We start from the raw sequence: 20,732 nt of genomic DNA, 5'->3' as shown, positions 1-20,732 counted from the left end.
TTTGAACAATAACCTGTTTATTTCCATGCCTTTCTGAAGAGTGTATATTTATGAAAAGTACCATTAGAAAATATTATGAATTATTTATTTAGGTACCGTAATATTTGTATAATTATGTACCTATTTTTACTGTGGTTTTGGATATTATATATAATAATCAATATTGCACAATGTCATAGTATATATAAATAAAGAATAAATTCATTAACAAACATTAATCTTCTTTAAGCCAATTATAACTGTGTATACGATTGTGTATGTTACCTTTTTCATCATATTCTTTTCCGTATTTGTGTGTAGACCGAACTTTAGGCAAGCATCCTAAAATAGTGTAGAATCAAATTTTTTAATCATTGGCCCCGTGGGTAAGTGGGGCCTCAATATTGATGTAACAAGTCACCTTTGTGTGTCCCTGGTATTATTTGGAGCTTCAAATATATCTTAAAATGATCATTAAATGATTTCAAGGCATCAACATTTTCCTCTCGCATATATAGAAACAAACTCTGTAGTTTGTCATTTGATAGTTGTGTTCTAAGATGATAACTGAAACCTCTATTCATATAATTTCCATTACGGTTTGAACTGGCCGAAATACATTGACCAACATTTGGCAATTACTAAACAGGATCAAGTAAACAAGAAATTAACTTTAAACTCATATCAATACACAAACTAATTAAGATCCGCCGTACGTGGGAAGCGGAAGACCTTTTTTTATTCTTCGGTTTCTTTTCCGATATATTATTCTTCTTTTTGTTCAATATAACACAAGCATTATTGTAATTATGTATGTAATATTAAATTATCATCATATTAAAAAGATTATTCACATATTAAGGCAGTTGAGGCGTTCCATATGCATACACTGTAAGTATATCCCTGATTACACTATTAAACGTTAATAAGTCCAAAACCGTGCAAAATAAATATACAATATAGCTGAAACGGTAGCTCCACGATTTGTCATTTCAAATTTTCAGCTCTGAAGCTAGTGTAAGTAAAACTGTGCCCAATACTCGAAGAAAAAGAACTCCACAACATCTATGCCGTTTACCAAATAATAAATGCTTGCTATATATTACTAAATTTCAATGTTTTCCTTAAGTTATGAGTTCGGTTCAAAAGCAAATCGTATTATTCTTGTATCTTTGTTTAAAGTATAAAAAGTTATTTATTATAAAGATTCGATGCTCTTTTTGACATTTTATAAATTGAATTTCTCTGAAAAAGACCTCTGAAAATAAAGTCATTTTTTTATACTTCCTACTTGAATTGTTAAGAAGATATAATAATGCAGTGTTACAAACCACGATTCGATTAAGCAGGGCGTTGCAAACGCTAGTTGTATAATAATCGCCGGTGTTACATGTGCATGAAGAGCACAACTGCAAATTAAAGTAAACAAGAAACTGCGCAGCGTCAAAGAAAAAGCTTCCACTATACAAAACTTCGAACCGATAGCAACTATCCACCAATCTTAATCTCTAAAAATTTTTATAAAAATAACCACAGATAATTTTGAATACGTTTTAAAACATTTTTAATGTTAAAGGCAAAAGATTCGCATGGAATTTATTATAGATGAATAGCTAACAAAGCATAGGTTTTCTGGTCCATACCAAAACCACAAATTCGTATCCTACTATCTATCTTTCTATCTTTCTATCTATCTATCTATTCGTAGGCGGCTCGCAGCGGCAGTCGTTCTGATCCCTCCCAAGTATCAAAGGCTAGCTGCAACAAACCACAAAAACAACTTCAATGCACTCTTTTTTCTCAGAAACGTGCTTTTGTATTAGCATCTTTAAGACACTCTCTTAGGATTAGCTTTCATTTAAACAAACCCTTGAGATAAACACATGTTTGATATTCCTATTTTGTACGCAAATTGCTTCTTTAAAAGGTAAGTTTAAGCCAACTCTATTCAACAATTTAACAATTTGTGTATTTATTAACCTATCAATTTGTCATTTTTATACATGTATAGCGCCGAAACCACATGGTTTTTTTTTGTTTTCAAGGGAAGGGAAGGAAGGGACTCGTTTTCAAGAAAACTAAACAGCATAGCAATGTAGGCAGTAAATATGCATTAAAAATCAAGTTCAATGCGTACAAATTTTGAAATATTGCCGATGCAAAGTAAGTATTATTTAGATATATTGTTTTATAGGCAAGTATCATTAGGAAGGGGGCATGAGAGTCTGCCCTCTTTTTCACTTGTGAAGACTTTTCGGATGATTAACCCTCACCCACCCACACACATACACCAAACACACTTTCGAAATAACGCTACGTGCCTGTTTCAAGTTACAAAATCTATTTTGAATCATAAATTTAAAGCTTAACCTTATAAGAGGCATGGTCACTAAATTTTTTAGGGTTTTATTTTCAACATTGCTTTAGAAATGCATTTCTAATGTTCAATCAAAATTTGAGTGTCAGATGTCAAGACACAGAGCTCACAATAGTTTATCATGTAAACAAGGCTTGTGTCCTGTTGTTGTTTACATTGGTTCAGTATAGCGGTAAAAGTTCTTTTTCAAGCCGATGTCTTTCTCTTCAAAAGTAAATAGATTTTCCCCTCCCTCTAGTGCAGTTAAGTACAAGAAGTCCTGAAACTGAAATAAATTAAACTAACATTTTTTGTGAATTTTGTGGCTTTTGTTAATTCAGTTTGAAAATACAAATCATTTGTTGATTAATTAAGGAGAAAGCTTAAGTTTATGAACTCTTTATTCTTTGAATAAAGGCACTTTTGATTTACATTTCGTTTTGTCCTACCTTTTTACTCTCTACGACCAAGAATCATCAAGTTTTGGGGAGGGTAGAATAACGTCTTAAAAATCTAATAACCTTTACAATTTGGAATCAGTAACTAACATTTGTCTTTGAAGCAAAGAACGGTCATGAATACGACCGACCGATAAACAGGATCGTGTAGCTTTTAGCCCTGTCAGTTTCTGTATCGCTATGTGTCTTATTATATTTATTATCTAGATGAAAAAAAAAATTATGATGAAAGCCTTTTATTGGGTGTCATTAATATTATTTATCTTCTTTTTTTTTGATAAGTTTTGATTTTCATCATCGTTTTGTTACAATTTATTTTAAATATTTTTTCTTTTTTAAGGATCATGGAAAATTTGTTGGTAAACCATTTAAGCAATTATATGTCGAATTGGTTCCTTTTAAATGCTTCAATTTTGGCACTGGATCTTGTTAGTCTTCTTATTGACGGCCTGTTCTACAAAGCTCTCGCAGACGCCCCACAAGCAATCATCAGTCATGATGATGCAAATGCATTGAAAACACCTGTTTTAGTATTTGTGGTTTTAGTATGCATTATTCAACTTATGAACATTGCGTTTTCCGTTACCATGTATTTTAACCCAGCGCCAGATGACAATATATTCGAAGAGAAAAGGAAATGGCCAGTAATTTTATCGGTGCTTGTAGTGTGGATTGATTTTGCTCAGATTGTAATTGCCCTTTCAACCGCCTTCAGAACAAACCAACTGATTGGAAATGTTCAATTTTCTCAGCCTGTTTTTGCGTTAATTAAGACATTTTTTCAGATACCTGCACTTGCGCTTCTTTACTTTGACAACAACCAATATTCCCAACTAGGTGTCGAAGAAGAAATTTGTTTGGTACGCTGTTTCAAAAAGTATACATCTATTTCTTTTCAGAATCTTGTAATCATTGCTCTAGCTGGATTTATTTTAAACTGTTGTTGTTCTGTTCTTTTGCTTGTTAGAGTTTCTACGAATTTGTAACAACAAAAAGCTTTTATTTCTTATATACAATAGCTCCAACTATGTAATAAACAACCCTTTACTGTTATATATATAATAAGAAATACATAGTACATAATTGTTTTTCAATATGTTGTGTGTTCCTGATAACTTTGCTGAATTGATTGTATTTCTAAAACAATAAATTACATACTTTTTTTAGTAATATCTTTTGTTTTTAGTATCATTTTGGTTTCACTACATTAATTCTGTATTTATACAATTATTCTAGTGTTACTTGGTCATTTTCAAAAGTCACATTGTATGATAAATCTAGTTTGCAATTTTTTTTATACTTTATATTTATTTTAAGGGTGTTTATTTCTTGTATATGTGTACATGTATAGATATTTATTTATAGCAAACTATGTATTCGGGTTTATATTTTTTTTGTTTTGTTGCATGATACTTTTATTTAAATACTAGTATACTTTGTTTACACACATGCGTACTACTATTTACTTTCGAACATTAATAATGCTGTTTCATGTGGAGCACATGGCTGAGTGAACATGGGCGTTGGGCCAGTAACCAAAAGATCACTGGTTCAAACCCTGCTGTGGTCACCTAATGTTGATTGTTGTGCGCTTTGACGGGCATTTTATTTTTATTGTCCAAGTCAACTTTACTAAAATTGGGTTTCAGCTCTGCCCTTGGAGTTAACCTGCAATGGACTGGTGTCCCATACATCACATATATATATCACCTATTTCGTCATATTCTTTTCCGTTCATGTGCGCGTTGACCGGAATTGGGCCAAAATACTATGTAAAGCAATTCAATTCATAACCATTACTTCATGAAATTTAGCGTTAAATTACCATAAATGATAACCATTGCTTTTTAAAGCAAAACATTACCTAAACCCTTACATGAGAAAAGTAGTGTAATACTATCGCCTAAAGCTACTTTGTGAAAAGTCAATGATGAATTTAAAAAAGTCAATTTCAAATAAGATTTTTTTTGCAAGTCCTCAATCAATATATGAAACACACTTACTATACTTACCATCATATTCAATTTTACTGATTTGTACAAAATTATTTCTGTGGTTTTATGGTCATTAAAGTTTCAAAGGTGTTGTCTTTTAACTGCATTCTGTCGGGTTTGAAAATCTTACCAGTTATACAAAATAAACGTTATACAATCATGTACTAGTGCAAAGGAAGCTGTTGACTTGGTGATGTTGATGGTGATTGAGGTCAGATCATAGTTTGGAAGAAGGTCAATTTTTGTTCGCTTTTGCTGCTAAGTTTAAAGCCGATAGTTTGGGAAAATAAAGTCTTGTCGCCATTTCACTTTTTAAGAAACTGACTCGTGAAATGAATATCATTTGAAACTGGAAGCATAATAGGGAATGTGTGTCAACATATTTATACATCTGAGATGTTTCCACATTTAGCAAATAACATTTTCCATATACTGTAAGCGCAGTATTGAAAAAATCATATTCTTTTTAATTTTATCGCAATTTTTATGACCCTTTGAAATTTTAAAATTGCCCAAGAATGTTTGGGGAGGGTACTATGGCTTCTGTCAGAAGGCAGTAATTTTAAACAAAAGGAAGCCATGTAGTTTCCATCAACAACGTATATTTTTATGATTTTAGGAAATAACTAAATAGAACGATATCAATAATTCTGATACGTGTACAATAGTAAGCCCCTTTTATTGTTTTTAACGTTTTGGTTCTGGATTTATGATATACATGTACTTAGAATTTGAAAAAATAAATGAATAATGTCTCAATGACAAGAACCCAATTCGTTTATTCGCAATCTATCAGCAGCGTGTCGCATATCATAATCTTGATATTGAGTCATAACATTTCATAATCTTGATATTGAGTTATAAATATAAGTCCCACAACCTGGAAACCTACATTTTAAACATTTTCTGTGCAAGATTTATCGTTCTTATCCAGAAAATCTCCACATTTTCTGTGCAAGATTTATCGTTCTTTTCCAGAAAATAAATTTTTAAAGCTGAACACCGCTCGTAAATAGGCACCGTCACACAGATGGTATATATACCAGGTATATATATATATATATATACCTGGTATATAAACCCTTCGATTTCGTTACACCCGATTGCACACCTGAACCTCGTGGCCGACATGTAGTATTCCTTTCGTGGTCTTTAGATTTTATGCATTTTTTTCTTATCTTATGTTCATTTTCTGTTCGTAAATTATGCATTGACCAATTTATTTGACGTTAGAATTCTCCTGGCTTCAAAAAGGTGCGTAAAATTTGATAATTTCATCGCGACCGAGTTACACGGCGAGACAAAATGTACGTCTACACAGGTGAGACCTCTACAGCGAAGAACTTTGAACTGTTTAGAGGTCTGTCCCTTATATAAGGGTTGTACGGACAGCAGTGATTAAAGAGAAATATGGCGGACAGTGCCTATTTACGAGCGGTGTTCAGCTTTAAGTATCTATTCTTTCTAAAATATTGATTTCCGATTAAAAATAATTTATATAAGTCGTTGGGGTTGAGATGTAACGTTGGGGTCATACCAGTTAGATGAGCTTATTTTGTTTTTCTCTTAATATTGCGAGAACAAAAAGATTTGTAATATATTGAGACTGGTACAAAAGTGAGCTTGAGAGAAAATAGAATTGTATATTGTATACAGATTATGTAAGATGAAACAGTGTCTTTTTGTAAATAAGATGTGAAAAAAGGTTTCTTTGTTTTCTGTATTGCATTTCATAATAATAAACATCCGCAAATACAATAAGGGGTTTTATTTTCATTGAGTGCATCCTTCTTGACTTTATTTATTGTAAGCTAGTTCAGAAAATAATTCAATATTAACGATTAATAATTATCGTTATATATATATATATATATATATAGATCGTATAAAACGTGGTTTAATTACCATTCTTTCCATGGCCTTAAGAAATTATATTTATGAATATTAACTGCAGGAAAAATTATTTCGTGAATTCTTTTTTTTTCAATCAATTATCTCAATGTTAACTGCTAAATACTCTGAATTTCAAGGAAACACTTTTTGCGTAAGTGGGATTCGCTCTGATTATTAACTATTTACTATTAGACTAAAAAATCCAATGTAAAATAATTGACTAAGGTGAAATAGATTGTTCACTTTTATAATGAACACATGTAGCAATAATGTTAAAGGTGTTTACAACGTTCAAAGTTTTGTTTTACAAAATTAAGAAATTCAACCCTTCGATGCAGTCAATTACCGAATGGAGACAAACTGTGAATCATAGCTTATTAACCTTTCTTTCATTATTGCTTATGTGCTATTTTTAACATTATTTATGTATCACAAATATGCATGTAGATACTGAGAATAATGAATAAGCAAATATAAGTGACTGGCTATCGTTATTTAGTTGTTTGTACATCTGAATAGTAGCACTCTTATGAAATTGGTTGAACGAATTTTCGTTTACGTTCGGCTTTGACTGACCACGTGTTTCTATTTTTATTATTGATACTCGTAATTATTTAAAGTGACTGCTAATTCGGTGTCTTTGAGATTAAATTGTCGATGAATAATTTGGAAATACCGGCATACGAAAGAAATTTCATATGCACTCATCAGGTACATGTACACTGTAGCACCCCAGGTTAAAAGACATCAATTCACACTGGAAAATATTAACTGTTTAGTAAATCGTTTATAAATAGTTGATTTTAAGGAGGGTTCCTTAAAAGAAATTGAAACACTTTAACAAGAACAACTGATCCCAAATAAAATGTTCAGACACTTAGTATCAGGGGAGAGGGGGGATGGGGGGTGGCTGCCCCCCCCCCCCCCCCCCCCCGCACTCGCAGCAACTAATTTTTTAAAATTTACATATAAAAAGTTGAATAATCATGGAGTCCCCCCCCCCACTTTTGTGGGAGCATGTAAAAAATATGGAAATAAGGATTGAAATTGAAGTTATATACTTACTACTATGTTATATACGCGAGCCCCCACCCCCACGGATTAGGATTTTGAAGATTTTGGGAAAGTCCTAATATTTTTATTTTTTTAAATTTTTGCTTGTCAAGATTTTTTGGATGAGTCTGGTCCCCCACTTTCAAAAACGATGCTACGTGCCTGATGTTGATAATAATAGACCCTTAAAAATCGATGTCACGAACATGTATGAGTTCGTGTGCACTTATCGCCAATACACATTGTTCGCCTCGCTTCTCTGAACAAATAATACGTTTAAACTTACTGAAACTAAATATTCGGATTTATTGTGACTGAAATACTTGAACCAGAACAAGAAACCTTAATCTTCCGCACAGAGGGAATACCCTATTTATTACGGGTCTGTGGCCCATGCGGTAAAGTAGATCATGTGTTGACAAACAATTTACCAAGGATAAAAACAACTTTTGGCTGCGGAAAAACTAGCGCCATGATGAATCTGAAATACACTTTCGTACTTCTCATTTTGGCAGCTTTTCTTGCTCTTGGAGAGGGTGGAAGAAGGTAAGAAATGCCTTCTATATGTTAAAAGGAAAAAGTAAATCCTTTTTATTTTCTATTGATCCAGCGAATCGATCAGTATTCAAACAGCGTTATGTAACTCTTCATATATTTTTCATGCTGTTGAATATTACTGCTCTGAAATACTGAGCGCTGTTGGGTCATTAGAACAGCTTGCAATGGTAAAAATCAATATTATCAATATTATTTTAATCATAGTTTTCCCTTTCTACAAGGTTTGACAGATTTATTTCGGTACATATTTATACAACAGAATGTTATACTTATCAGGCACGAGTCACAGGAATAAAATCACATATTAAATAAGGAAGGAAGGAAATACATTTTATCATGTGAACTTGTTTTCAATTTAATGGCTTTAAGTACATATTCTAAGAAATTAACTTTTAGTCATAAATAGAAATAAATGATGAAAACATTCCACTTCTTTATCTCATATGTATACATGTATATATTATCGAAATTTCACACGTCAAGCTTAATTTTTTTTCATGATAGATTTCCCGAGAATGGCTGGTTTGTCGTATTATATTATTGATACGGAAATGTACAAAATATCACATAAACAGATTTTTTTCAAAGTGTTTTAATAACTGTATGAATTTTTTTTTACTGATTTTGTTAGTTCTATTATCTATTTAATCTTAATCAACAAAGCGAACTCGACAGGGAAACAAGGAATAATTAGTGGCTATGCATTGCATGTAAATCATGGGTAAATAGAAAACAAAGCACAAAAAATGTAGCAGGATAGAAAATTGATGTCAACGCCAGAATTGTGATGCAGTGAGACATGTAGTAGACGGGATTCGACCCGGATTTTTTTTTTCAGATTTGCCCCCTCCCCTTTCCGCAGATTGTGTGTTTAGGTTGTTGTAAGGGTTTTGGGGGTTTTTTTTAACATCAGGTTTGGAAAGATAGGGATTAGCCAGATGGACAATTTTAAATTAAATCTTAAATCTAATTATATTTACGTCTCTCCCTTCCCCGGTTTAAGAATGTGTTCGTAATTACATGTAAATATAAAGTAGTACAGTAGTAAAAAAAAAAGAAGTATTGCATGACAAACATGTTTCCAACGGATTTCTAGTCATCATTTATCAAGAGAAGGTTTTTTATAATATTTCATATTTTTTCCGTTACAGTGTATGTAATAGTTATTCACCCTTCCGGCAAAACCAATATCAGAACGCCACAATTATATTGACATAACACTCTTTTTTTCTCCCCGTATCCTAGCAACAGAATATATTAATGACACGAAAGCATGAAAATTGATAGGTGCTTGTTTTTTTTCTGAAGGCAAGATTTAGGACATTAAATACAAATATATAGGTGGAGGTTTTTTTTAAATGAACAAATATACCAACATTTATTACCTATCTGAAAACCTGAAAAAAAGTCATTGATCGCAGCTTTTGATATAATCTTCACAAAGGAATTTAAAAAATCGTCACACTAAAGTGTGCATATGAAGTTCGTTTTCTTGATATTTTCAGAGATATGTAAAATGTTTTTAAACTTTATGCATGGAATTCAAATCAGAAGTTAAATGTATATGGAAAATTGTTATGCATGAACAAATCAATATCTCTAATGATAAACATTAAATGTGATACTATATATCTTACACACTTGAAATGACTAACAGTCAAATATATAATATAATGTATACCCGTTCATTCTTTTCTCTTTCTCTCTCTCTCTCTCTTAAACATAATTAACATAATATTAAACATAATGCATACCCGTTCATTCTCTCTCTCTCTCTCTCTCTCTCTCTCTCTCTCTCTCTCTCTCTCTCTCTCTCTCTCTCTCTCTCTCTCTCTCTCTCTCTCTTAAACATAACTAAGTATTTTTAAAACAGAAAACAGATGCACAATCTAGATTATACCCGAAAGGGGATTGTTTAAGATAGTAGTGTTTTATAATACACCTTCATATTATTTCTATGTCTCATCGATTTGTTAAAGAAAAAAAAATCGTTCAAGGCATTTGAATTACTTATTTCCAAAAAAAAAAACCACGTAATTACGAAACTGATTATGAAAAAATGGATGACCAATTCATATCATCAGTTTTCTATAGGTACGTAATATTATAACATCAATCAAACGTCAAACTTTAAACACTATATATATGCACAGAAAATAATAACCAGAATTTGGTGTATGGCTTATTATTTTACACACTGTGCAAGACTTGTTAAAATTGTTCTGTCTCTCTTTTTCTCATTTATGGACAACTGCTCTAAATAGCTTCATTTAATTCTTTTGATTACATTTTACATGAATGCGGTTAGTGTCACAGTTAGATTAATGGTATTAAGCATGATTATAAAGCACTTTAACTGAAACTAGAAACACAATCTGGTTTTAACCGAGTGGGATTTTCAGTGTATATTGGATTACCGCATACGTGGTATTTATTTATGGACACTCACCGTATTTATCATATATAAATGCGCCAAAGAAAGAAACGTATGTGCCTCTATTTGCATGCCCATATTGATATGATCGTTGAATTACTGTTTTTCACAGTCTGATGGTTAGGGATTTATTACATGTACCTTATAAATTTTTGTATCTCTGAAACACTAGCCCAGAAAATGGCGAAGCCCGATCTTAGCAAATTCTTAACTTTACAAATGGCGATGATACATACATTCAGACAGACAAACGAGCGAAAGATAAACATACCATTTGAAATTATACAGGATTTAATCTTTTATCACGGGGATTAAAAATGAAAAATAAAAATCATGTAATCACTTAAACAAGGAATCCTGGGACTAGATTTATTTACATACTACATTGTAGTTTCATGTTACAGATCTTTAAAGTTCCAATTATTCACGTAAAAGAATCGCTAAATAATATACGTCTTTGGGTTCTTCCTGTTAAAGATTTAAGATTCTTTCATAGATAGATTCAACCAAACGAGTTCACAAAAGCTTAGCTTTCTTGCTTGTCGGAAAACTGAGACGACTAACTTTCTGAAAAAAAAAACTTGAACGAATGCTAAAGAATTCAAAATTAAAGATTGCTAAAAATAACTCCAATACAATATTTAAATAAATTTACCTTAACACGTTTAGAAATAAAATGCGTACGAAGATAACCCGATACATACATGTTTATTATCGTATGGTCAATTTTACTTCAACGTTTATTCAACATGGTTTAGTGATCTTTTACACAAATGTATTTTTTAGACGCCGGAATAGAAATTGCCCAAGATCTGACCCCGAATCCAATGGAGATCACTGGTGTTGTGATGTCAAGACTAAAAACACGACTATGTGGGATTTTTTTTTGTGGCCTTGCGATGAAATGGATGCTCTCCAAGAAGAAAATGGCGGTGAAAATCCCCCTGAAAATCAAATGGAGTGGAGTGAACACAGCAGAAAACGTCGGTCAGGGGACCATGGGTAATGCTCCGAATCACACTCTAAAAATTGGATTTTACAAAAAGAAATATGCAATCCCCCCCCCTAAAAAAGCATACGGACAAGTAATATTTTCGTATATTCGTACGAAATTCAAAATCATCGTGAAGTTACCGAAATGTTACAATTGAAAGTATAAAAGTGCAATTTTAAGATTTCATAATTTCGTCATGGTTCGATAATTCTCTCTGCACAGCCAAAGGAGTTGTGAAGACATATAGTAAGCATGTCAAACCCTTGCTGTGAATAAAGGCCTGTGGTTTTAAATGATTTTGTTCAGAACGATAGCCAGTAAAGAGCTTTTTTTTGCTAATTGGTGAATCTTAAAAAGATCCTTACACAAAGCCCGCGGTTTGACCCTCTGACATCTTTATTCAATTCAAAATAGGACGTCACACATAAACTAAATGTACATCCAGATCTGCATGCGGTGCTTTAAAAAATTTCTCAGAAATAATACATTTGATCAAATCATCCCATATATCAACTTGCATTCAAACTTTTTTTAAAAACATGTAATGCATTCGAGCTATCATTAATCTACACACACACAAAATAGCATTAGTCTTTATCTTCCTTTTAGATCTAGATTTAACTCGTAACTGCTATAATTAAAGAGTGGGTGACAGTTACTATACAGTTTTATCTTTTTAATCTAGAGTCCATCACTTAACAGTCGTAATTTCACCAGAATAAAAGTTCCCCACAGTAACATTTAAAATTGTTTAATGCAATTTGTTATTCACAGAACTTAATATGTATTTTGTACAAGCGCCCTACATGTAAACTGTATTTTCCATGCAAAAGCCTTAATTTTCACACAATATTTTGCAATAATTTTACCAACATTCATTTAGTTGGTGGGAGGGCTGGTGCATTGTGTGGGTACGTTTCAATGTAACAGTCACATACAACGATTGGAAGTGTTGCGATGGATGGTCAATGGATCTCTATGGCTACTGCTCCATTGGTAAGATTCATTTCCCCCCGTTTTTTAACGAATAATTGATAAAAATGTTGGATACTCAATTTTCGGGGAGAAAAAAAAAACACATCCTTCCAAGAACAAACTCTCCGTAACGAGCACTTTTAATGGCTCAAAAGGTCGTATTGATGAAAATAATATCTGATATTGACTTTTCGTAAACATATATATGTTAGTAGTTATTATCGATTTGATAAAATGAATTGCGGGTTTTGAATACTTGTATTGATGTTTGATTACTATAAACATGTAACATTTGACGACAGCTGACGATGGTTCGACAGACTTATACTGTGATAACGGCGGCACTCCAATTGACAATGCTTACTGTGCTTGTCCACACGGATTCACTGGAACACATTGCGAGACTCGTAAGTAGAAAGTTAATTTTAAACAATGTCTGAATGAGACATGCATGGTGAACCAATCACCATATCACTTATGTACAGAATTTAAGACTCGAAGAAAAGTTACTGTTGCATTTATATATATATCACTTACATACATAATCTAATAGACGCTACTTACTGATACATTGTAATTTTAATTGTATGCTGAAAATACATGTGTCATTCAAAGGAAACTCAATTTGACTGGTTTATGAAAGATTTTGTACCTTTGATGTTTCATTTTCTCTGCAGCTATCTGCACACCCGCCTGCCAGAACAACGGACACTGCGGTGCCAGAGATGGACGTCCGATCTGCGTCTGTCCGCATAATTTCGCTGGCGATTATTGCGAAACTCGTAAGTTTGTTTTCTTTAGCGTCAGATTTTGTTTCTGTGTTGGCTGCTGCTTGGTGGTTGCATACATGCATAGTTACATTGATTCATTCGGATATTTTGGGTGGATTGAGGAAATGATTTTAACATTATTGATAAAAGATGTTAATTGAAATCCTAATGATATAAGTATACGTTTTTCAAACTACATGTACTACGTTTGAAAAGAACTGCATGTAATATCAATGAAATGTGCATACGTACGGTGTATGGATATTGAAATAATTGTATGATTGAAAGACCTTCATATTTCAGAAATAACCCAATTTTCACCATTTACTTTTTATCTACTTGAAAATCATACACGATCATGTAAAATTTGCAGAGGACCCATTCGGACTCGAACGCATGACAAACGGTTAACTGAAAAAGTTATGCTCCTACACATGTTCATGAATTGAAGGTAGACAAAAAAGATAAATGAAAGTGTCCCAATACTCCTGATAATAATGGTTAATTTTTTTGTAATGCAGCTGTATGCGACAGACCGTGTCAGAATGGGGGTCTCTGTGTGGCCGATGCCTGCGACACAAGATGTCGCTGTAAGGCAGGATTCGCCGGCAAATATTGCGAAATAGGTAAACTATCTATTTATCGATCTATCTATCGATCTATCTATCTATCTATCTATCTATCTATCTATCTATCTATCTATCTATCTATCTATCTATCTATCTTCTTTGAATTCATTCAATTATTCTTCTTTCTTTCTTTCTTTCTTTCTTTCTTTCTTTCTTATATCTCTACTGTTTATTTTTTTCATCTACATCTCGGTAGAATCCAATTGTCTTCAAACCGTCATTTATCTTCAGTAATCAAGGAGGGAGAGTGTCCAATGAAATTTCATGGAGCCTGTCATGAGGCCTGCAACACAGATGTAGACTGCCTCGGTGTCAACAAATGCTGTTACAATGGATGCGGCCACGAATGCATGAAACCTATCAACTCGAGCCGATGCGTTTACAAAAATCGCACATACAACGTAGGAGAACGCATGTTCAAGGACGACTGTACGACCTGTCTGTGTCAGGGGGAGGGGATGACCTCTGACCCCAGCGGCTTCGATTGTTTTACCATTACCTGTGCCGTCTGGAGATGTCCGGATGGGATGGTCATGAAAACTACAGCAGGACAATGTTGTGGGCAGTGTGAAGGTATTAAAGGTTATTTCCTGAAATCAAAATTCCGTGTTATTCAATTAATGCAATAAATTTATATTTTATAAATATTTGACATGTTTCATTCTCCATCATAAATATAGCTATTGAATGTCCAAATGGTTGTGGCGAAGGAGAATGTAAAATGGTAAACGGAAGTCCTCAGTGCGCATGTCCTTCAAACTTCCGAGGGGAATCCTGTCAAATACGTATGTACATATATTATATCATCGCATGATTAATTATTTGCATAATTCCAATTAAAAATATGATTTTTTGTACAAAATCAAATAAATTCAGCAGACCAGGGGAACATTTTAACAAAAGAGTGTTTGTTACATGTACCAAAGATAGTTTACCAAATGTAATATCGTTCTCTTGTGATTACAGCTGTGTGTGCTTCCTCTTGTCTCAATGGCGGCACCTGTGTGGCCAGCGGAGGCAATACATACTGTGTCTGTGGTCCTTCATACACAGGCCGTCGTTGTGAAATTAGTGAGTTTTATTTTTTACAGCACACTCTTAAACATCTGTGATTATCACAGTTAATTACCGAAATAAATGATTGGGCCTTTTTGACCGAGTCCATGCTAGTCATACAAATAAATTGCAATTCGACATCTCATTTACATTAAAAAATGTTTTATCCCGTTGCACAAGCGTCATGTCAATTACTTAGACGAGTGAACAGCTAAAGAACTGTTAAATATGCAGTACTCATGCCAAATGCTTATCTTTGTAAAATGTGCATTCAACGGTAAACAGTCAGAATGAAGAGGAAGTCTGAAAAATATACTTCGAGGCTTTATTTCATGATAAATAAATTGCTTCATAGGCTTATAAGTTAAAAAAAACGAAGAGAACGGCTTAGAAAAAAATTGTGTTTTATTCATTTTCATAGAAGTTGAAAGCCATGAAGGGCTTTGTCCATCTGTAAAAATGTCAATGGAGTATTGCCGCAACCTGTCTGATTGTCAGTATGATCCACAATGTCAAGGACACCAGAAATGTTGTAAGTTGGGGTGTGGTTTCAAATGTATAACAGCTGTCGATCAAGACGTCTGTATACTTGGGGGCGTCACCTACCGCAAGGGCGACCTCCATCAGAGATCGGCGTGCGAATCCTGCCAATGCATGGGTCAAGGTCAAGGGAATGACCCCAGTGGATTTAACTGTATCAGTATTATGTGCGCCATGGTTATGTGTCCTCCTGGGTTCGTTGAAACGGTATCAAAGGATGTTTGCTGTCCATTTTGTAAAGGTGAGAGTCTAGTTTCATATTGTACATAAATGTGCAAAATGTATATATTGGCTCCATCCGAAAGAAAGATAACTCGAAATATCAATACTTAATTTTTCATGCTGAGTACTGCCAATTAGTTTATAGACTATGTACGAGTTCCATTCAGATATTGCTGTTTAAGTAAAGAATAATTTCAATGGATAACGCAGATGACCTTTACAGTAGTTTTTTTAATATATGTTGAAAGTATTACCATCATATCAATACTGTACATACCCCATAACGTACTATTTTTCAAGAAAACACATTTAAAAGCGACTATATTAATTTTTTTGTTGTTAATATGTCATGCATTTCTGATCAGTATACATCGATATTCTATTGATTTTATTTATGGGTTTTTTTCATAGAGGAAAAGACTCCAGGTAATTAAACCTTTAAGTTTTTTTCAATAATTCCAAATATTATCAATTTAACAAAAATTGACAGAAAGGCAAACAGTTTACTTTTGTAATATTATGTTAAATGTAGTGACCGTTTTGAATCTTTTTTGAATATGTATAATCGTTGACATCGAGTTACATTAAATCATGATGCTTTTAGATCCAGCTTTCACGAAATGTCCTGAAAAAATCACCATTGAGGTAAACTCCTACGATAGTTCGGTGAACTTAGAGAAATCCCTCTTGCCAAAGTTGGAAGCTTTAGATGGACGGGGCAAACCCCTGGAAATTTCCTTGAGCCAACGACAGCTCAGGCACTGTGCTTGTCCTCATAGTCAGCGCAACATCCACAACATCGTCGCCAGCACAGCACCAGATTATCTTGGAAGAACTGCAACGTGTGCTGTTGCTGTGAAAGTAAAAGGTAAGTTAATTTCGCTTATTTAATTTGATGTATTAATATCGACTTCCAATAAGAAACTAAACAAAATTTTGTTTTTAATTTTTGTGAAAGTAAACGGTAAATTTGAATGTATTGCGTTTATGAAATTTGAAATGAAAAATATATCAAATTCTACTGTGCTAATAAAGACTTTTTTTGTTCTTGTGAAAGATAAAAAGTTTTATAAATGCATTAAGTTTACAAAGTTGAAAAGAATATCCAAATCTACTAAAAAAAACAAGTTTCTGTAAAAAAAAACAAAACAAAAAAACAAAGAATTTTATAACAAAACAAAACAAACACCTTTTTACATATTTTTTATTCAATCTGAACATGAAGGACTTGAATTGCGTTTCAGACGTTCATCCTCCAAGGTTTACATCGTGTCCTTCCAATATTGAAGTCTTCACCAAAGAGATTGTCACCTGGGATAAACCGAAGGTTGGAGACAATGTTGGAATTAACAACATCGACTTTCTGGGTTCCCAGAATAACAACACCTTCTTTCTGAGTGGAAGTTTCTTGTTGGGTTACATTGCGCGAGACTTCGAGGGTAACGTTGCAGTTTGTCAGTTCACCGTGTCAGTATGGGAAGAAGGTACTATTGTTTAAGCACGATAATGTACTATGTCCATAGTCATGTACTTACCGGTCTTTGACTTATTTTAATTAATAGTAAGTTAAAAAAAACATCATTCAAACATCGTGTTTTGTTTATGTTTAAGCAAGAAAGAAGGAAAGGGTAATTTCCAAAGTATTTGAAATAAATATAAACTCTCAATGAATATATCAAAATTACAAAATAAGTTATTCTTTATTGTTCTTGCCTGTAATTGAACAGGTTGAAGTCATAAATGTACATATGCATGCATTTCTTTGAATCTCTCTCTCTTCTCTCTCTCTCTCTCTCTCTCTCTCTCTCTCTCTCTCTCTCTCTCTCTCTCTCTCTCTCTCTCTCTCTCTCTCTCTCTCTCTTCAAATTCTTGAATCTAAACATGTAGTTAGAGAACCACTAAGATTTGATTCCGTTTACACTATTCTTTAACAGATTCTACAGACGTCAGTATGCCTCATCAGATGAAAAAGATTCAGGAAGATAACGCCAAATCCAAGAGCTTGTTTATCGGTAGGTTTAGATAATCCTTTGTTATTACAAATGTATTATGTCCCTTTATATTTCAAAAGTCAGACGAGTAGATATTTGTTTGTAGCAAATTAGTAATGTTTGAAGCAGTCTGAGATATATTTTTTGTCTTACAAAAACTGAACAGTATAGATGAAGAATGCCCCAAATTCAAAAGAAAACAAACTATCGAATATTTTTCTTTTATCAAGATGATTATCATTTACAGTTCAAAGGACTATATATGATATGGGCCTAAAATGCCCCCCCCCCCCAAAAAAAATGAACATCATCATTTTACTGTAATTCTTTGTTTTCTTTGTACAGATTTTTATGAGATGTTTTAACATTATGTTCATTTTGATTCAAGTGCCCACAATTTAGAAATATGATATCATAAAGACAACTTTTCCCCGCCATTTTTGCATTTTTAGCATATAAAACAGCTTGTTTTGAAGAAGTTTTTCTTTCAAAAAACATAGGGCGCATTCTTTCTTGAACAAACAAAATTATCGTAATCAAAGATGTAACTAGCCAAGACTAATAATTGACACAAAAAAATTCCTTGTTCAAGCATGCACTCTATATTTCCCATTCGTAAAGAGATAAGAAAAATGTCAATTTTTGACTGATTTTGATTGAATTATAGAAATAGCGTCACTTCTGACGTCTTATACTGCAAGTGAGTGCAAATAAATCAAATAAATAGGTGAATAATATATTTTATATCACTCTTCTAAAAAATAACATAACATTTTATTGTTCCCGAAACACTTTAAAAAATGTCGAATTATCGGGGCCAAATTCAGCTCATATCATATATAGTTCTTTCTTATGACGTTGTTTTAATTCTTCTTCAAATTTCACTGTGCTTAAATAATGGAAATCAAACACGATTACAAAAATTATTATTTTTTCCAAAAAGGTATTGGTGCTGCACTCGGAATTCTGATAGCAATCGCCGTAGGTGTCGCTCTATACATATGCTGTCGCAGATCTGCTGCGCGCGCAGCTCCTCCCCATGACACGTCACAACACCAGGGATACGACAATGGAATATATGCCATTTACGGCACACCCCCACCGGATTACGATTACCCAGGGAAAGACAAGCTTCCCAAATACTCCGAATCTGAGCCCCCGGAGTACGAGACAGTGGACCCATTTCCCAAGGAATCCCAAGGGGTGGTGAATCCAACCTATGTCAGTACAATCGACGTCAAACTTGACCTTGACAACAAGACCAATGAAGATCTGTGCGAATAAAGGACTCCATAACGTTGTAAATGGACCAAAACATTGATTTTTGTTTGGTATTAAAGGACAGATGGATCAAAATGTAAATAGATAATTCTCTTACATATTTACATGTATGCACCGATAATTACAAGTATATAGAGCTTAATATTTATTTAGCATGCACTGATATTCTGCGTTTGAAGTTTTATATATTTTATGAACCATTTATATTAAAACCACGTGTACAGCTTTAACTTTTTATCTCAATTTCAATCACAGGTGCATACATAAGATTATAAATATGTCATAGGAGGATAATTTAAAGAAAAAATGAGTTAAGTCCTGGGGGTCTAGATACTATAGGGGAGGGGTCGGCTCTGTCCCCAAGCACCTGTGATTTCAATTGTAAACTGTAATTCACGGCCTAATCTTGCATCAAATTGAATTTGCTATTGAGTTAAATATTTTAAACATGTATAATGGGATTTTTAACACGTTATTTATCAGCAGGTCTGAGATTCATTGTTATTTTGTATACTTAAAGTTCATAAACATGTATATATATTATTGTTTGTTCTGTATTCGTTGTGTATCGGACGTATTTTCTAAAATAAAGTGACAACTGTGTCTACTGTTTGAAAAGTTAATTTTAGATTAATGGGAATGCTTATAATTAAGTTTATTTACTCTCTCTCTCTCTCTCTCTCTCTCTCTCTCTCTCTCTCTCTCTCATCACTACGGTTCAAAACTTCAAAGTATTAAAACTGCTGTAAGTGTACATGTACCTCTAAGATCATATATTTCGGAAATTATTGAACATTAAGATTTATCGAGTCAAAACACACACACACTCTCTCTCTCTCTCTCTCTCTCTCTCTCTCTCTCTCTCTCTATTATGCCATTTCTTAAAAATTTAAAAACAAAACATATAACATATAATATCGACTGGTATACGTATCTATTGATGATCGTAGACCAGTAGCTGATGTTAAAAATTTACTTATTCGAAAATGATTAACAAGAAGATTATTCAGTAATACACAGAACCGATAATCCGATAATATTGAGGGAAACAAAGTGGGCGTCCTCACTATCCTATGGAGGAGATTCAAGAAAATTTAATGACCCGTACTTATGAAAACGACCTCGTACTTTGAAAATATGAACTAATTATTAATGTAATTGCATAAAGTTGCAGCTACGAAATTGACAATTCCTACAATTTAAGAAAATATGCTCTATCAAAAATGTTATTTAGTCGCAATTAAAAAATGCCCCTAAGTGCAGTCATCCTTTGCTAAGTAAGCTAGTCGAAAATTGTTGTTTTTTTTCCTAATATAAAAGGAGTTTTGTGTCTAAATTTATTTATAGAAATACCAATTATGTTGTTTTAATTATAATTTTATCAATTTTATCTATTTTAAATTTGTTCTATTAAAATGTCTATCCAATTTTTTAAAGATCAAATGATATCATTTTAAAATAGGTATAAACACATTTACGATCCCAATAAAAAAAAGAAAGGATAACAACTGGTAATATGTCATGTATATATCATGTTACAAACATTTAT

At 33.0% G+C, this 20,732-nt stretch overlaps 1 protein-coding gene and 1 long non-coding RNA gene across 2 annotated transcripts; both read left to right on the top strand.

Annotated features, from left to right (window-relative positions):
* The first annotated feature begins 279 nt into the window (after nucleotides 1-279).
* Nucleotides 280-5,774, top strand: LOC136271512 (uncharacterized). Its single transcript, XR_010709400.1, has 3 exons — nucleotides 280-1,906; nucleotides 2,025-2,142; nucleotides 3,134-5,774. It is a non-coding gene; the product is annotated as an uncharacterized lncRNA (long non-coding RNA).
* A 2,266-nt stretch (nucleotides 5,775-8,040) lies between these two features.
* Nucleotides 8,041-19,786, top strand: LOC105322015 (uncharacterized). The gene is made up of 15 exons (XM_034479165.2): nucleotides 8,041-8,279; nucleotides 11,512-11,727; nucleotides 12,603-12,715; nucleotides 12,997-13,101; nucleotides 13,372-13,476; nucleotides 13,986-14,090; nucleotides 14,325-14,666; nucleotides 14,774-14,878; nucleotides 15,060-15,164; nucleotides 15,571-15,930; nucleotides 16,323-16,337; nucleotides 16,516-16,779; nucleotides 17,156-17,395; nucleotides 17,846-17,923; nucleotides 18,846-19,786. Exons 1-15 carry the CDS (start codon nucleotides 8,206-8,208, stop codon nucleotides 19,184-19,186), a joined length of 2,568 nt encoding a protein of 855 aa, XP_034335056.2. The 5' UTR covers nucleotides 8,041-8,205; the 3' UTR covers nucleotides 19,187-19,786.
* The last annotated feature ends 946 nt before the right edge of the window (nucleotides 19,787-20,732 follow it).

Source organism: Magallana gigas, chromosome 9 (genome assembly GCF_963853765.1).
Source record: "Magallana gigas chromosome 9, xbMagGiga1.1, whole genome shotgun sequence".
In the NCBI taxonomy this organism is placed as follows: Eukaryota; Metazoa; Mollusca; class Bivalvia; order Ostreida; family Ostreidae; genus Magallana; species Magallana gigas.
The sequence above is the reverse complement of the archived record's forward strand: the minus strand, read 5'-3'. Positions and strand labels throughout refer to the sequence as shown.

Bases quoted from the DNA above. Each gene is read 5' to 3' on its own strand.
- LOC105322015 (XM_034479165.2), top strand. From the start codon at position 8,206: ATGATGAATCTGAAATACACTTTCGTACTTCTCATTTTGGCAGCTTTT. The intron at 13,477-13,985 runs GTAAGTTTGTTT...TTTGTAATGCAG, and splicing joins TGGCGATTATTGCGAAACTC to CTGTATGCGACAGACCGTGT. The intron at 14,667-14,773 runs GTATTAAAGGTT...TCATAAATATAG, and splicing joins ATGTTGTGGGCAGTGTGAAG to CTATTGAATGTCCAAATGGT.